General features: G+C 39.0%; 1 protein-coding gene across 3 annotated transcripts in view; it reads left to right on the top strand.

Annotated features, from left to right (window-relative positions):
• Positions 1–13,807, top strand: part of LOC126483792 (transmembrane protein adipocyte-associated 1 homolog) — a 202,264-nt gene extending 188,457 nt beyond the window's left edge. For 2 of the 3 annotated variants that reach the window (XM_050106963.1, XM_050106961.1), the window contains 2 exons: positions 2,943–3,072; positions 11,411–11,774. In XM_050106963.1, the coding sequence (XP_049962920.1) occupies positions 2,943–3,072; positions 11,411–11,581 (301 nt within the window). In that variant the 3' untranslated portion in view covers positions 11,582–11,774. Of the gene's footprint in view, positions 1–2,942; positions 3,073–11,410 lie in introns of all 3 variants that reach the window. The other variant, XM_050106964.1, reaches the window with a different exon arrangement.
• The last annotated feature ends 5,869 nt before the right edge of the window (positions 13,808–19,676 follow it).

The following is a 19,676-nucleotide window of genomic DNA, read 5'->3' as shown; positions in this document are numbered from 1 at the left end:
GATATTCACAAAAATTCTGTGTTAAAGTTAACTTACTTGCTTGTGATTGTTGGTCTTGTGTAAATTTTGCCTTGGTCCACATTCCATGTGCTACCTCACAAACAAACACATTTTGCATTTGATTTTTGTCTGCTGATGTGGAAATCAGGAACATGGCCTTGGCATTTTATCTTATCCATGCTTTCATGGCTGCATCTTCAGGTTTAGCCAGTTAAACTCGTGATCCAATTAAAACATCAAAAATTGTATAGGCCTTGAGAATTACAATCATCTGGAATTTTTAATAACTCTTATTGGCCAACATTGCAATATGTCTCACAGAAACTTATTCAGTCATTGTAGGTTACTTTTCGTCTGAACGAAATTTTGCCTGTTAATGGTGACTGACTAGTTTTTTCTGGGGTAAAACAACTTGTCTAATGTAAAACAACTTGTCCAATCATCTCAGGCAAACCACACCATTCTTAGACCCATAAACTGATGAGGTATTTGAAGATTTGCAGAAATAACTTACTTTTTTGACTAGTGTCCTTTAGAACAGTTGACTTGACACACACACACACACACACACACACACACACACACACACACACACACGTGGTGAAAAGTAAATGTGTGCACATCTCTAAAAATTAGAAATCTTATCTTGAGAGAGCTGAGATTGAATACAAACTTTTCTCAACTGAAGATACACAAACAAATTTGTAGCACAGCCATTGGTACACACATGGCACCTTCTTATACATCCTGTTTACAAACTGTATAGAAGAAACCTCGCCGTTGTGTGGCAGCAGTGATGGTCTTCTGTCCAAAAACTGATTTGATGTAGCTCTCCATACTAGTTTATTGAGTGGGAGCTTCATCATCTCTGCATAACTACTGCAACCTACAGCCTTCTGAATCTGCTTACTGTACTCGTTTCTTGGTCTCCCTCTGCCGTTTTGCTCATCACACTTACTTTAATTACCAAACTGGCAATTCCTCGATGTCTCGGGGTGTGTCCAATCAGTCAATCCCTTCTTTTTGTTAAGTTGTCATAAATTTTTTCTGCTTTTTAATGTAGTATTTTCCATTTGATCTACCCATAATTTAATCTTCAGCTGTCCCATGTAGCATGAGATTTCGAAAGCTCCTATTCTCTTCTTGACTGAACTCTTTATCATCCTTGGTTCTCTTCTGTACCAGGCTAAACTCCATACTAATATCTTCAGGAAAGACATCCTAACATTTAAATTTGTAATTGTCCTTGCAATCGGGTCTGCAGCTGTGATGAATTTTTTGAATGATTTCATGATGCCTTTAGCTGCCATTCTCTTTATTTCATGCATGATTGTAAAATTTCAGCCTTAGGCCACTATCTGAAACAGAAACTTTATACATTTGCTACTGACAGAACCAGAGGTTGTAAAGAGTTTCAGGGAGAGCATTAGGGAACGATAGACAAGAATGGGGGAAACAAGTACAGTAGAAGAAGAATGGGTAGCTTTGAGAGATGAAATAGTGAAGGTAGCAGAGGATCAAGTAGGTAAAAAGACGATGGCTAATAGAAATCCATGGGTAACGGAAGAGATACTGAATTTAATTGATGAAAGGAGAAAATACAAAAATGCAGTAAATGAAGCAGGCAAAAAGGAATACAAATGTCTCAAAAATGAGATCGACAGGAAGTGCAAAATGGCTAAGCAGGGATGGCTAGAGGACAAATGTAAGGCTGTAGAGGGTTATCTCATTAGGGGTAAGATAGATACTGCCTACAGGAAAATTAAAGAGACCTTTGGAGAAAAGAGAACCACTTGCATGAATATCAAGAGCTCAGATGGAAACCCAGGACTAAGCAAAGAAGGGAAAGCAGAAAGGTGAAAGGAGTATATAGAGGGTCTATACAAGGGCGATGTACTTGAGGACAATATTATGGAAATGGAAGAGGATGTAGATGAAGATGAAATGGGAGATATGATACTGCATGAAGAGTTTGATAGAGTGCTGAAAGACCTAAGTCAAAACAAGGCCCTGGGAGTTGACAACATTCCATTAGAACTACTGATAGCATTGGGAGAGCCAGCCCTGACAAAACTCTTACCATCTGGTGAGCAAGATGTATGAGACAGGCGAAATACCCTCAGACTTAAAGAAGAACATAATAATTCCAGAAAGCAGGTGTTGGCAGATGTGAAAATTACCGAACTATCAGTTTAATAAGCCACAGCTGCAAAATACTAACACGAATTCTTTACAGACGAATGGAAAAACTGGTAGAAGCCGATCTCGAGGAAGATCAGTTTGGATTCTGTAGAAATGTTGGAACACCTGAGGCAATACTGACCCTATGACTTATCTTAGAAAATAGGGGCATTTAGCATTTAGCTTTTGATGAGTCAGCACCTCTACTATTCTATGGGTTGTTGCCTGTACTCCTAAAATTTCTTAAATTGTTTAATGACTGTTTTTGGTTAGTCACCCTCTATCATCTAAATGTAAAACTGTATAATTGTTCTTGGTCATTAGCTTCAAAACTTTGGCTGTCACTTTTTTATTTCTTTAGTAAGATGTGACAATGAGCAAACCACCTGATTATAGTCTTGTCACCTCAGATTCTTTTGCTTATTAGTCTTTGTTTCCTGATTGTTCTTCTTGTGTGTAGTAGAATGCCTTTATTAAGGTCTTTCTCTTGTAATTTTTCAGCTGTTTGTTTTAGTTGTGAGTCTGCCGTGATATTTTTTAAAGAATCAGCTAGGCTTTTTAATTATGAAAATATTTGAGCTTGTATGATCTAGTGAATTTAAGCACCAGCTTTTATCTTATTAGTGAGGAATGTTGTTTCCTTAGGGACAACTTTTTCCAATGAAATAAAAAAAATATTTGGCTGTTAATTTAGCATAACCAAATAGTTAATTTAATCCTGTATTTGTATAGTTGTTTATTTTGTTATTTTTCTTCCTTAGCATCTCTCAGCCAAGTATAATGTTCTCATACAAAGCGCAAGTTGATGACAACATGGAAGATGATACAGTTTCGCTTCCTCATCAGCAATCTTTCTCATCGTTGAAGACTGACTCAGATTATATATACCAGGTAAGCTAAAGTATAAGTCCGTAAAGGCTAGTATGTGCAGTCTAGTATAGAAGATTGTTCACCAAAATTATTAGGGATGATGCAGATTGCAAACAAAATGCACTACATTAAATTGTATAGTTGATGGACATGAACTCCTTTACAAAGAAAGTAGCTTTAGACTAAAAATACATATACACCAGTGGAAGAATTGGTGGCTGGGAGAGCAAGTTAGGAAGATATGCCCTCCACCTTCCTTGCATCCTTCCTCACCCAAGTTATTGCCCCAGTCTTCAATCGGCAGATATTGTCACTTAAGCTGAGCTGGATCATGTACCTTTCCAGATAAACACTTTTTTAAATAGAGGAACTTAGAACAAGAAAAGCATACCCCGATTAGAATAACTTTTTAATGGTATTAAAAATCAATGGTAATACTTTATTCAGAGAGAAATTATCTTATACATGCAGAAAGTCCACATCAAATACAGTTTTTTACTTTATCCATCTGGCATTGTTTACATTGAACATAAATATTGTGAACACACAATGTACTTTTTATTTTATGTATTTCACTTCTGAATGTTTTTCCCAGGTGGTTCAAAGGTATGATTGACAACAGAATAAATTGATGATAATTGTCTGCAAGAGAAAAAATATCAAGGGCAGAAATACACAGTTGCCTCTAAAGAAATAGTGTGCAGTTTCAGCTAAATAATAAAACGGAAGCGTGAAAATCCTTTATAATTTATGCAAATTTCAGACATATGAGGTCTGTTTTGAAAATTCTAGAACTTTTCCATAAATTTTTCTACTCTTATCTTTTACTTATTGTGCATGGTCTCCTTCGAAATACTCTCCTCCACGATTGATACACTGCTTCCAACACCGTTTCCACTTCCAGAAGCAGTCCTGGTACGCCTCTTGCTGAATCGCATGAAGCGCCATCTGCGAATTTTCTTTTGTCGTCTGTCATTGCAAATCTTCGTCCTTACAATGGGGTTTTAAATTTTGGAAAGAAAAAAAGTCTGGAGAGTACGGAGGAGGAGGTAGCATAGTGATTTTATTTTTTTGTGCATTATTCATGCACCAACAGGGATGAATGTGTGGGTGCATTATCATGTTGCAAGTGTCATGAATTGTCTCGCCACATTTCAGACCATTTCCTTCTCAGATTTCCTCACGGGCATTGCAACTTGTCCCAGTAGTAACATGGATTAAAAGTTTGTCCCTGTAGCATGAATTCATGATGAACTAATCCTTCAAAGTTAAAGAAAACTTATTATAATGGCTTCGACATTTGATCTGACCTGATGATCTTTTTTTGGTCTTGGAGAACCTTTCCCATCCGATTGTGAAGACTGAACCTTGGTCTCAACATCATAACTATTGGCCCACATCTCATCACCAGTTATGATTCTCGTAAGGAACATCTCATTCTCATTTGTGCTATTAAAAGCTCTTCAGATTGCGTGGCGAATGTCTTTCTGGTCTTGACTCATGAACTGTGGATTGAACTTGTCAGCAACACAATGCATTCGAAGATGCTGTGTCAGGATTTCATGCCATGACCCAACTGAAATGTTTCATTCTTCTGAAATCTCTTGGACAGTCAGTGTTCAATTGGCATACACAATTTCATTGGCTTTCCTGGCATGAGCATCGTCGGTAGACATCAGAGGGAGTCCTGAATAAGTATCATCTTGACTTCTGTCCGGCCATGTGATGTACATATACAGACAAACAAATGATGATAATTTCAGAGAAACTGAATGATTTATTAAAGGGAAAGAGCTTCACCACATTGGTCCACCTCTGACTCTTAGGCAAGTAGTTATTCAGCTTGACATTGATTGATGGTGGTGTTGGATGTCCTGCAGAGGGATATTGTGCCTAATTCTGTCAGACTGCTGCATTAGATTGTCAAAATCCTGAGCTGATTGGAGGGCTCTACCCATAATGCTCCAGACCACTACCTCTGGCAACTCAGACCAGAATACAATTGTCATATTGAATGAAAGGAGCAATCTGGAGTGGGGTGAATGGAGGATAGCAGTGTATGGATGGGAGGAGAGAGGAGTACTGTTTGGTGGAACATGCAGGAACTATATGGAGGCATGACAAGGCTGCCATGTGCAGAATCAAGAGGCTGTGTGGCAGGTAGATAGGGGGAGGCATAAGGGGGGGGGGGGAGTGGAAAACGAGATGAGCAGGAAAGGGGAAAGGTGTGTTGGCAGAGGCTGCCACAAAAAGAGGGTGAGTGAGTGTGAATAGGGAGGAGGTGATAGGACAGAGGGGGTGAAGCTGTTGAGTGGAGGGAGTGATGATAGTAAGTTGCCAGAGGTAGAGACTGGGATAATATCAGAAACAGAGAAGGATAATTCCCATTTGTGCAGTTTAGGTTACCTGGTGGTGGAGGGGAGGATCCAAATGGCCCAAGTTGTGAAGCAGTCCTTGAAATCAAGCATATTATGTTCAGCTGCATGTTGATCCATAGGGTGGTCTACCATGCTCTTGACCAAAGTTTGGCAGCAGTTGTTTGTCCTGGAGGATGTCTGGTTGGTAGTCATTACAATATAGAAAGCTGTGCAATGATTGCAGCAGAGCTGGTGTACGACATGGCTGCTTTAAAGGAGGCACGGCTTCTGGTGGTGTAAGATAGTCCTGTGGTAGAACTGAAATAGTTTCAGAGAAATAGTTAGTAGTAGTTCTCTGATTCTCTCCTCCATGGACCCCCCTCCACTTTCCACTCAGAGATTTATGAAGGAAAGACTGATGATCTTAATATACCACTGGGAGTGAAAATACTACTGTCACTTTTATCATCAGCAGCATGCTCAGCACTCTGAATGGGTGCATTGGACTGTTATTTCACAGGGATATGATTCCTGTGAGGAGGGGTTAGAATTGAAAGTGACCTAGTGATGGACTGAGATGTTGTGGAGCTTGAGCGGGTGACAGACCACCACTTTCACAGGGGGTGGGAATGATGTCTGGTAGGATTTCCCTCATTTCAGGCCATGATATCGATAGTCAAAGCCCTGACAAAGGATGTGGTATAGTTGTCCCAGTCCAGGCTGGTACTGGGTGACTAAGGGAGCACTCTATTGTAGCTGATTTCAGGGGATAGTGGAAGGATTGGGGTGGTTGTCACTGTCCAGGAAGGATGCACACTTGGTTGAGGAGGACCAGAGTTGAGGTAATGGAGGAGTGAGGACATGGTGTCTTGGGCCTGAGTCCAGATCATAAAGGTATCATCAGTGAACTTGAACCAAACCATGGCTTTAGGGTTTTTAGAGGCAAGAAATGTTTCCTATAGATGGCTCATAAGGAGGTTGGCATAGGAGGGCACCATGCGGTTGCCCATGGCTGTGCCAGAGCACGGTGACAAGAACTTGCCTAGCCCTAGTCCACAAACAGATCTCCTGTTCCACTCCCCCCCCCCCCCCAGCCCTAGTCCACAAACAGATCTCCTGTTCCACTCCCCCCCCCCCCCCCTGCAGTTGTCCCACCATGCCCAAGAAGCAGCTACAAAGGAATGGCCATTCATCATTCAGTACAACCGTGGACTGGAAAGACTGCACCACATCCTTTGTCAGGGCTTTGATTACCTATTATATTGCCCAGAAAAGAGGGACATGCTACCTAAAGATCTTTCTCACATGCCCCCCCCCCCCCCAAAATGGTGGTCTGTCACCCACCTGACCTCCACAATACCCTAGTCCATCCTCACCACCACTCCCATTCAAAGCCCCCTTGCTACAGAGAACATATCCCTGTGGAAGATCCAGGTGTCATTCTGGCCCAATCCACTGACCCAGCACTTCCTATTCCAGTCCTGTCCAGGGGTTATTGTTCCCCATCAGAGGCTGGGCCACCTGTGAAAGCAGCTATGTCATATACCAATTATGCTTCAGCCATTTCACAGCTTTCTACATCAGTATGACCACCAACCATTTGTCCACCAGGATGAATGGCCACTGCCAGATTATGGCAAAGATCCTGATAGACACCCTGTGGCACAACATGCAGCTGAACATGACAAGTTTGATTTCAGTTGCTGCTTCACAGCCCGGGCCATCCAGACCCTCTCCTCCACCACCATCTTATCTGAACTTACAACACATTCTCTGCTCTCTGAATTATCACGCTGTCAATATATGGTAACCTGCTGTCCCCACACCCTCCACCCAACAGCTTCCACCCTCTCTGCCTTATCACCACCTCCCTCTTTATGTCCCCTCACCCTCATTATGGACTACCTTCTGCTAACATACCCACCTGTCTTTCCCCTTCCCTGCTCCTCTCATCCCCTTTACTGCTCGCATCCCCCCCTCCTCCTCCTCACACCACCCCCTACCTCCATGCCCCACAGTCTCCTGATGTTGCACCAGCAGTCTTGTCATGCCTTCATCTAGTCCTTGCAGTCTCCACCGCACAGTGCTCTCCCCCCATCTCCACCTCCACCCCCACCCCCATGCCCTCCTATCCCTCTCCATTCCTTGTCTCACACCTGATTGTTCCTTTCATTCAACATGACATTTGCATTCATGTCCAAGCTGCCCTAGGTGCCAGTTGTGAGGTGTGTGTGTTTTCTTCACTTTTCTGAAGAGGGCTTTAGCTGAAAGCTAAATTTGTAACACCCTCTCCCTCTCTCCTCTCCCCCCCCCCCCCCCACCTCACAATGTCTCATTGTGGTAAGTAGCAGTCTATCCTTTTTGTAACAATGTGTGAAAAATAGGGTGGAGTAAATGGTGAAAGAAAAAAGATCCTCTTGAAATAACTGTTCATTAGTCTTTTCACAGGTTTGTTGCTGTTTTTTGTCTCTTGTAGTGTGATAATATTTTCAACTCAAATGTGTAACTGCTAAACTCAAAATCTTAAAATCTGTTTTGCGTATCCTAGTCTTTGTTTGACTCTTCTTTTTTTTCCCCCCCTCATATCAGTCCCTGCAGCACAAAGTAGTTAATCATTCCTCAATGTCATAGATTTCCTTTCTTCCAGTTTTCTGTGGACTTCTTTTCTGTTCTATTCTTGCTATTACCTCTTCATTCTGTATTTTAGTCATCTGTTTAATTTTTAACATTTTGCAAGAGTATCCCATTTTCAATGCTTCCAGTTTGCCCTACTTCCATTACTCCCATTTGGTTTTTTAGATGCAGAAGACTACTTATCTGTTTGTTGTCTAATGTGACACATCTTAAGATTGTGAAATCATATGATGTTGAGAAATTTCCATAGGTCTATAAGCTGACTGAGGTAGGTGACACAGTGGTAAGACACCAGACTTGTATTCAGCAGCTCAAATATCAATCCAGCCATTCAGATTTAGGTTTTCCATGATTTCCCTAAATTGGTTAGGACAAGTGCGAAGCTGGTTCATTTGAAAAAAGGGCACATGCAATTTTCATCTGTATCCTCCCCAGTCTGAACTTGTGTTTCGTATCTAATTTCATCATCATGAACAGGACATTAAACTCTTATCTTCCTTGTGGACCACCAAATGTAAGAAACTATCCCAATTTTCCTTGTTTGTGTGTTCCATTACTAAAGAGCAAGTTGGAATGGTTTCTCAGGTACCTTCTCCTGTTCTGGGTGCAAACTGATAATCATCCACTATCTTTTTTTTTTTTTTTTTTTTCTGCAGTTATAGTCATTCTGTGAATCATTGGTTGCCAATATTCACATTTGTTCAATTTTGATAGAAATTTTTATTATTAACAAAAATCCTAGCTGTCTAAAGTCTCGTCTTTTATAAAAAATTGTTATAGATAGCATGCTGAGGGTTAATCTACCTACACCATCCATATAGCAGTTAAATCAGTAAGCAGTCTTCTCAGTGTTGAAGTGATGATAAAAGTGACAGTAGTATTTTCACTCCCAGTGGTATATTAAGATCATCAGTCTTTCCTTCATAATTCTCTGGGTGGAAAGTGGAGGGGGTTCCAAGGAGAGAATCAGAGAACTACTACTAACTATGCAGGTGCTTCAAAGGAAGGCATCACCTATAAACAAATCCACTATACAGCCATGGGCACCCACAGGGCACCATCCTAAGCCAAGCTATTCATGAGACATCAAGAGGAATCCTCCCTAGCAACTCAGAATCCCAGATCTCTCACCTGTTTAAGATTAATTGGTGACACCCTATTGACATTCCTCCAAAACCTCCCCCATTTGCTTCACATGGCCCAGCCCAATGAGCCATTTTGCTCAGTGTCTGCCTCCACTTCATAGATGGCTCCATCAGCATCTCTCTCACGTCAAACCCTCCAATCACCAACAATACCTCCATTGAGACATTTGCCACCCATTCCATACCTAGAAGCACCTTCCATACAGCCTAACCACTTCTCGTTATTGCATCTGTAGAGACTAGCAGTCTCTCTTCAGTTATGCTGAAGGTCTGCCTAAGGCCTTTGTGGACTGATGTTTGAGATTCAGGAATTTCATAAAAAAGCAGAACCTGAAAGTAAATAGTTCGATGCATGTCATCAAGTGGAAATATATAAGGTACTATTGCAGACTATGTAACACAGCACAGAAACAGCATGTACTGGCTATAACATCTCATTGCAAAAGTTACTGTCCATATATTATGCTCTGTGATGTTCCCCGATCATTTACCTTGCCAAATCACACATACCTAAGTGATGATAGCACCCTCCTACATCGTAGATCACAAAAGTCAACAGCTTTGGATTTTGGCAAAATAATAGTAACACAACACTTGTAGAACAAGAAATTGAAACAAGTTTTTCATGCCCATCAACTTTAAATTTCAAAACATTGCTTACGTATACCCGAGAGCTTCAGAGAAAACCACAAAGAGCAAAATTCATGCATCAACAACATGCTTTCCCTACAACTAAAAAGGCACCCAGTATACCAGATGTCATAGGGAATGCTTTGTGGCTATTTGTTAACCACAGTAATAGTGAACCTCTACCATCATCTGAGAAGTATGCCTACTGTTTCACTCACAAAGTGTTACTGCTGAGATACTGCAGCCACATAGATCAAATCTGACCATAAATCGGTAAAATGATAAATGATGACCCTTACTTCACGTGGTCAAAAACTTAACCACAAGTCTGTAAAGGATTAAAAGTTTTATAGAAGCATGCTCCTGAATACTACGATGAAGTAACTGCCGTACATTAAAGCCTGACTCATTGTGTGTGTGTGTGTGTGTGTGTGTGTGTGTGTGTGCTTACAAAGAAGAAAATTCACAAATTTGTTTTAATAACACATCACTGTTTTGAGATGATCAAGATTGAGACATAGGCATAATCGCTGTCACATTTCTGAAGTTGGCAGAGCCACATTTCTTAACCAGGTAAGATGTTGAATAAAAAATGGAAATCTCAGTGGGAATAACAGTAATAAAATTGGGAAAGACTGCTACTTTCCACATAGAGGAAGCATTCACTAACACAGGCACATTTAAAAGAAGACTAAACTGTTGGACACAGTCCTCTTTCAGTCCTTAAATCTCAAGAGGACTGTGTTAAATAGCTTAGTCTAGTTTTAAAAGTGCCTGTCTGCTCAGAATACCTCCTCTGCATGGTGATCTTTCTTGATTCATATTGTTGTTAATATGTTGATATCCATCTTAACATACCTCACATAAAATTTTTTATATTTCTTAACCCAGTTTCAAAATTGTGCAGAAATCATTACGTAATGTACCCTAAGAGAATTGGCCTTTATAAAGCAGCAAAGCAAAAATCGTAGGTGAAGTGGAATAACGGTAACCGTTATTTTGGAAAAAAAGTGTGGTGTGACTCCATGATCGTTACTACTTAAATATATTTATCAAATGCTATAGTGTCTAATATACCCTTCCAATAATCAAATATTTAAAAAGAAACTTACTGAAATACAAACTAATACCCAGAAAAGTAACATACTGTATTCTGGTCCAGGGCTATATTCCTCTAGTACAAGTCAACTAATGCAGGACAGTTATCCAGCATATCTGTTCAAATATGCAAAACACTGCAGGCCAAAACAGAAATAGACCTTTAGCACTCTTCTCTTACCTTCTGACTTAGTGCTGTTAAAAGTAAACTGTGAACCAATCAACCATGTGTACTGTCTAAGTTCACTGTCTGTTTCTCAAAGTGGAAGTAATTAATAATTCTGTAAAAATATGTATTTATCTTTTGACTTGTTCGTCATTTCATTCAGGGATACAGGTGAAAATCTATCCCATCAGCAGGCTGCAAAACACCTCTCACTTCTTGTGGGCTTTCAGGGTTGTTTTCATTTACCTTACCTATTAGTGGCTGTAAATGTATGTGTCTTTGTTTTTATTTTTTAATTAAGACTGTGTACGATAATTTTCCTTTCACAGAATAACAGTGTATATGACAGCACCCAGTTTGACAATGGGACAACTCCGGTAAACCCATTGTATGCAGCTTCACTGCAGAGTCCTGACAGCATAACTGGTTACAGCATTGACAGTGCTCAGTCTCTAGAAACTGGTGGTTACCAGTCAAACTATACCGTCCAACAGAAGTAAATTCTGGATGCAGAACATTTTTCTACTGACGAGTTGGCTTACTTTTACAGGTTATTCTTCATCAGACTGATGATAATGTGTGCCGAACTGAAATTTTGCATCCAAGCTCAGGAATTGTTTGCTCGTTTACCAAACACTACATTCCTACTGCAACAGCTGGTGATCTCACTGTTTCTAAGGAGGCAGCTGTCAGTGATTGAACTGCTAATTAATGTGTGATGTGATGTGAAAATTCTTTACTATAATGATTGAAATGGATTTTGCTCCTGAGGTTTAAACACCATCTACTGTTGTACAGTGTACTGAAGTTCAGTAGCTACTGTGTTTTGCAGTTTGACTCATATTGTTTAAAGTTTTTTGTACTGTCATTTATAAATAATTTCTAGATCTAGAAATTGAATACATAATTGACAGTTAGTCAGATGTGATAGCCTAGTCAGAAAAAACTAAAGTGTAGTTGAAAAGGGTATTTCATTTATTATGCTAAACTTATAGGAGAGCTATCACTTGCATGTAAATGCAGGAGAATATTTTCTCTTAGTTGTTATTTATTTTAAAACATGTATTGAATTTCCATTTTAACACACCACTACTGTGATTTATAAATGTGTTATAAAAAAGGCTGATCAGCAGTAGTGGAACTATTGCTCAGACAGACTCATTATAAACAGAAGATTGTGAACTGCCAACCAAATTATAGCATATGTGCACGAGATGAAAAAGGAGCAAAGGTGTTTTGTAAAAGAGGCAATGTAAAATAACAAATGAAACCCAAATATCCAATTAGAAACCAAAAGGTATGTGGAATGAAACCCAGATTGGAACAAATGTAACCTGTGTGCACTGTTTTTGGTAGTTAATTGCTTCTTGACTTAATGCTCAAATATGTGTCACCCTTTCCTGTTTGTGTTCTCACCCAATCTGGCCATACTTCTTTCCTATTGGTCAGCTCCTGAAAGAGGTGTTTCAAAATTCTTGATAGTTTCGTTGAGCTATATAAAAGTTCCACTATTACTGATTTTTCCTTTAGGTGTCACCTAACTTTACATTTGTAGTGTTCAGTTTTGATACTATGCTTTAGATTGTGTGGTGTTTAGGATGAAAGATTTCTTTAGGCCATTCTCTCTAAATGAAAAAATTACTTTAGTGCTACGCTGAAGACTTGATTCCTTCTAGAATCTTCTTTGTGTTTTTTGAACTTCTCAAGTAGCATTGTATTCTGCATTAATTTTGTTTCACAAGTTTATTTGGCTGTGGATTCTCACAATTAAGAATGTATGTTTACATATCAGAAAGGAACATGTAACTTTAGCAGTCTGTTGTTTTTAAAACTGTGCATCAAAGTAGATACATAATTTTTTGAAACATTTACTGTAGTAGTACTGTGTTGAATGGTAGAAACCAGACCCCATGTATTTGGTTTACTTGTTTGCTTAGTTTTCCATGTATCTCGGTGAGGTTACCCCATGTGTGTTCTTGAGTCCAGTGATTTTCAAAGTTGGTTTCTGTTACAGTAAACAGCTTCTTACTACTTGAAGTAATTTTGTGAAGTTTGCTTATAATGATAGTGTTAGAACCAAATGTAGAAATTGTTTGTTTTCTTTGTCCTTGATCAATAACCTAAGAAAACACAAGATGTGTGAACCTCCAGAGATGAGAGAAATTTGAATCTTTCGTTTTAAATATTTCTTAAATACAGCACCTAAAGAAAAGTATGCCTCTTCCTGTATCCACGTACCATCTGCTACTTACATTAGTGTGTCCTAGTGACCGTCTCTCCTTTTCCTATGTAGTGTTTATTTACAATGTTCCCATTTTGTTTTTTGTTTGTGATATTAATGTGCAATCAATGAGATTAGATAAATGTATATGTTTTTGCATTGTTACTCCATTTTAAATAGGAAATTTGTAAGAAAATTTTATATTTTCATGTTATGTGTTTGTGAAAATAATTTTTCAATATATTTATTTGTACTTGTGTAGTATGCATGTAACTAATTACAACCAAAGTAATCAGCCAGTCACTTTCAAGAAAAAAGGAATTGTTAAGATGACATTTTAGACGCTGTGCATCAGTACTTGATAAAGTGCAGTTTGAGCCTGTCATTGAAAAATCAGATCTGTGGCTCATGAAATAAAATTTATAAATATCATTGTACTTAATTGTACTGAAGTTTGATATGAACTGTTTTGTTACAAATAAACTCATTTTAGTTTCCTATTAAATATTAAGAAACACATACATTCATTTTTATCTTAGTTTCCTTGATGTTGATTCAACCATTTAAAAATTAATTATTGCTACTCCAATGCAGGCTGTCCACATTTTTCGAGTAAACAAATGCTGAAGTGCTAATACTTTTACCATTAATAAGACAATGAAAACTAACAAAAAATAAATTTATCTATCAGACTTCGAAGGTCAAAGTAAAGAGAAATTTGTGACTGTTTCTTGGTTTCAAAGATTAGATTATTATTGACATGTAATTAATTTGATATTCAAATTCAATGGGTAAATGAGGAGAGGTGAATTTGGTAGATTCAGAGTGTGCCCACTTTCTTCCCCAACTAGTAAGAATTCTGTTTTTCTTAATTCTAAACTATATGCAAGATGTGAAGGAGAACATTGATCCTTTTTATATGCATGTGGTACCTAATGCATGTATCATTTAATAATTTGAATTATGAAGTATGAGCTACAGTCGGAGAGGGGAGAGGGAAAGCTAAAGGCTAAGAAGTAAAAACTAATAGTGGAGATGAAGAAACGCTACAATAAGAGGGCCATATGTTAACAGAGGTTGAAGACTGAGTATTCAAGTCAACTCTGCAAACAAATTCTACTTCCATGTCTAAGAATACAGAAGTCGCTTGGCTGCTGGGCAATGGATGATGTACAGTAGATGAGCAGTATGCAGCTAACTGAAGGTAGTGAAAGGCAATTCTCTTGCACCTTTAAATAACAAGAGCAAACGAGCATACACGAGCCTACCGCTTCAAGGAGGATCAGCAGCTTACTTTTGCTCAAGATGGCATGAGTTGAGAAGGCTAGGGTAGACTGACTTCCGTAGTCCAGAAAGGCAGTCTGTCTAATGGAAGAAAACCATAAGTAAAAACTACCCTGTCAACTGTAAAAAAATTCCAAGGCAACATGTCCCATTAAAATAGCCTCAGATGGACAGGTAGATCTTTCTGGAAAACAAAATTTGGCATGTATAAGCACAATGAATATCAGTACATGGAACATCCAGGGGATTGCCTCTAAAACTGAGAGAACATTTCATGAAATAATGAAATATGACATGGATGTAGCAGCCCTAAATGAAACAAAGAAAAAGGGCAAATGTATGAAAGAATGGAATGGTTATATATCCACAGTGGGGTCCCCAAAGAGGAGAGTGTCACAAGTGGGGTCTCTGTAGTTGTTATGAAAAAATACAAGAAAGATACAAAACCCTGGAACCAAATTAGTCGTGGAATTCTTCAGGTGCAGCTAGAATTAAGGAGCCACTCAGTTGTGATCATGGCTGTGTATGCACCAAATAAAGACACCAAGATGCAAGTGAAGAAAAATTTTTGCTGGTCCGATGGGATCACTGGAGAAGATAAGTGATCAAAAAGAAATTATACTTATTGGGACTTCAGTACACAGAATGGGTAGAGAGATGGAGAAAGCAAAATTGGGAAAAGAAAGGCAGAATCCATCATAGAACATGGAAGTAGAGAAATTATTGAACATGAAAGCAGAGGCCAACAACAAATGGCTGGCTGAGCATTTGGCTTGGTGATTACCGTAAAACGTATGCAGCTAAATGGATATTGGCACAAAGGGCCATTACTGATGCAAAAAATGAGGCACAGCTGAAAGCTGAAGAACTTGTAGAAGAAAACTTAAGTGCCACTAGAGCAAGTGCACTGTGGAAGATATTGAAGATGGTGAGAGTTGAAAACAGATAATGTTGGGATTATCTTAATAAGCTAGGAGTGGGTGAAAAATTACCAAGCCCTGCTTATGGAGAAGAGAGAGGAATTTATGCAAGAGACATTAAATTTGACGGAAGAAGACGAACATCCATGTCCACGACAAATAACTTTATAAGAAATTTGTAAAACTCTGAAGCATATGAAAAATGAGAAACCACAGTGTCCTGATGGAATAAAAATAGAATTAATAAAGGCAGCTCCTATGGTTGAATATGATATACTGGCCCAGTTGTATAATACAGTACAACAATCAATGTGCATCCAATTGTTAATGGACTGTCTGATGATGCACAATTAATAGAAATAAACAGTGTAGCACCGTACCACCATGAGGCAGTATCATACTAAGCAGTGGGGCTTATTAATGAGAAGGGGTACAGTGTTTTAAGAGTAAGCCAAAAGGAATGGTATGGGATGAGGTATATGCAGAAAAAGATGCTAATGTTGGGGTCAATTTATTCTATAGTAATTTTGTGTCAGTATTTGAAAGTTACTTTCCTAAAAATTATCCAGAAGATCCTTTTAAAAAAATAGTAAGCCAAGAATAACCAAGGAAATTAAAATGTCATTTAAGAGGAGGGGGGAAATTTATGGAAAAGCCAGAGTAAGTCAAAATTCGACATTACTTGTATACTACAAAAAAATACTGTAGTATATTAAGGGAAGTTATTAAAATGTCCAGAAATATGCATGTCCGGACAGAATTAAATAATTCAGATAATAATATCAGAACTATATGGGACATCTTCAAATGGGAGATAGGGCAGCCAGTGTAAAAGATTCCATAACAATTCAACTAAATGAGAATGTGTGACTGATAATTCACAAGTTGCAAGTTCTTTTGAGAGTCACTTTCTAAAAGCAGAAGTAAATATAGGACTAGATGGTTTAGTTGAAGAAGCAAGAGAATACATTAAAAATGTCATTCCACAAAACTTTAAGCAACAAGATGTAGCACCAACATCCTTCAATGAAATTGTTAAAATCATGCAATTTCTAAAAAAACTAAAGCTCATGTGAGGTTGATGGTATTTCAAACATAATTCTTAAAAGTTGCAGACAGGCACAACTAAAATACACACATTAGCTTACCACCACCATCTCCGGCAGCTTGGAACAAACTGCCAGAGATGAGGAGAAGGCGGACGTGTGTGTGTGTGTGTGTGTGTGTGTGTGTGTGTGTGTGTGTGTGTGTGTGTGTGTGTGCGCGCGCGCGCGCGCACCTCCATCCGTCTGTCGATTTGTGATGAAGGCTGTGGCCAAAAGCTAAGGGGGAAGTGTCTTTTAGTTGTGCCTGTCAGCAGTTAGCAACTTAACGTGTCATCTTTATGGTAAGTAGCAATCTATCTTTTTCTTAAATTATTGATATTCCAACTTAGAGTTTCCATTATTAGAATTCTGAAAAGTTGTTACAACTCAATAAGTAATGTTCTTAGTGAGATATGTGCGGATGGATGTGTGTGTGTGTGTGTGTGTGTGTGTGTGTGTGTGTGTGTGTGTGTGTGTGTGTGTGTGTGTGTACCTGTCCTTTTTTTCCCCCTAAGGTAAGTCTTTCTGCTCCCGGGATTGGAATGACTCCTTACCCTCTCCCTTAAAACCCACATCCTTTCGTCTTTCCCTCTCCTTCCCTCTTTCCTGACGAAGCAACGGTTGGTTGCGAAAGCTTGAATTTTGTGTGTATGTTTGTGTTTGTTTGTGTGTCTATCGACCTGCCAGCACTTTCGTTTGGTAAGTCACATCATCTTTGTTTTTAGATAATTTTTCCCATGTGGAATGTTTCCCTCTATTATATAATGCACTCTAGACAAGGAATTTTTTCTAGACAAGTTAAAATATGCAATTACCAAACTACTTCATAAGACAGGTGACAAAGACAGACTTAAACAGTGATCGTCCAGTTTTCTTACTGATATCTTCTTCTGAATCATTCCAAAAAGTCATGTACTCAAAAATAGTCATATACTTAAGTGGAAACAATTTACGTAACCTATCACAGTTTGGATTGCTTTACAGAGAATTCTGTTTATACACTGAATAACCAAAGAAATTGGTACACCTGCCTAATATCATGTAGGGTTCCCCACGAGCACGCAGAAGTGCTGCAACACGACGTGTGGCTTCAGCTAATGTCTGAAGTAGTGCTAGAGGGAATTGACACCATGAATCCTGCGGGGCTGTCCATAAATCTGTAAGAGTATGAGAGGGTGGAGGTCTCTTCTGAACACATTGCAAGGCATCCCAAATATGCTCAATGTTAATGCCTGGGCAGTTTGGTGGCCAGCGGTTTAAATTCAGAAGTGTGTTCCCTGAGCCACTCTGTACCAATTCTGGATGTGTGGGGTGTCACATTGTCCTATTGAAATTGCCCAAGTCTGTCGGAATGCGTAATGGACTTGAATGGATAGAGGCGATCAGACAGGATGCTTACGTACGTGTCACCTGTCAGTCATATCTAGTCCTGTCAGGGGTCCCATACCACTCCAACTCCACAGCCCCCCTCCCCCCCCCCCCCTCCCCGATTACAGAGCCTTCCCCAGCTTGAACAGTCCCAGAGGTTGTCTCCATATCCGTACAATCCATACACTCGATAAAATTTGAAACAAGACTTGTTCAACCAGGCAACATGTGTCCAACCATCAGCTGTCCAATGTTGGTGTTGACAGGGCCAGGCAAGGCGTAAAGCTATGCGTCATGCAGTCATTAAGGGTATACGAGTGGGCCTTCAGCTCTGAAAGCCCATATCGATGATGTTTCGTTGAATGGTTCGCACGCTGACACTTGTTGATGGCCCAGCATTGAAATCTGCAGCAATTTGCGGAAGGGTTGCAGTTCTGCCACGTGGAACAATTCTCTTCAGTTATTGTTGATCCTGTATTTGCACGATCTTTTTCCAGCTGCAATGATGTCAGATATTTCATGTTTTGCCGTATGCTTGATATTCACAGTACACTCGTAAAATGGTCATACAGGAAAATCCCCACTTTATTACTACCTCACAGATGCTGTGCCCCATCGCTCGTACGCCGACTATAACACCACGTTCAAACTCGCTTGAATCTTGATAACCTGCCATTGTAGCAGCAGTTACCAGTGTAACAACTGCACCAGACACTTGTCTTATATAGGCGTTGCCGAATGCAGTGCAGTATTCTGCCTGTTTACATACCGATGTATTTGAATATGCATGCTTATACCAGTTTCTTTGGCATTTCATTGTTCATTCATTCATCAAATAGTACAAGCCTTAAATAATAATATATCGCTAGTTGGTATATTTATGTGATCCTACCAAGGCATCTGATCGTGTAAATAATGTTACTCCATTAGAAAAACTCAAGTTTCATGTAATTGTTGATGTACACACAGATGGTTTGAATCATACTTAACAAACAGAATTCGAAAGGCTGTACTGAATAATTCAGGCAATGTGGAAAAGGTAGAAAAATTTTAGTAACAGGAAAAATCGCAAGAGGAGTCCTACAGGATTAAATTTTGGGTCCACTCCTGTTCCTTATACATGGTGATTCACGAAGATATGCAAATATTTTACTATTTATTCTACAAGTAAAACTAAAGAAAAAAGTTCATATAAACATAGGTCCATAACTGTTTAGTTACGACTAATAAGATTTTGCCTGAAATTTAGCAACTTCACTGATGTGAAACCATCCCAAAACTGTAAGAGGTTAAAGTAAAGCACAATTTCCATATATTTTGTTATTGATCTGGTGAATCTAATAAAACATGTCCCAGATGTGTATCTGCAATAGTTTTCCAGAACATCCAGAGAAGCAAAGATTATTATACAAGCAAATTTGTTCACCTTCCGTTAAGAATGTAGAAACATTTGTCTTTATGGCAACTGTTAGTGAGTTGTTTGTCGTTTCCTAATCCTGAAACAAATTAGTTTTGTGTATTGTTCAGTGAAAGAACATAACAACAGTGTATTTAAGTGAAACCACATAGTAACTGTTGTAGTTTGTAGATTATTTATGAAATAGGGATGCCTTTCAAATGTATGACAGAGGTATACGCCAGTATGGTGTTTATTTATGGCAAATGTGAAGGTAATGTGACGGCTGCAGTTAAATATTGCATACATTATCCGACTTGG

Source organism: Schistocerca serialis, chromosome 6, assembly GCF_023864345.2.
Source record: "Schistocerca serialis cubense isolate TAMUIC-IGC-003099 chromosome 6, iqSchSeri2.2, whole genome shotgun sequence".
Taxonomy (NCBI): domain Eukaryota; kingdom Metazoa; phylum Arthropoda; class Insecta; order Orthoptera; family Acrididae; genus Schistocerca; species Schistocerca serialis.
This window is presented reverse-complemented; position numbering and strand designations above follow the sequence as displayed.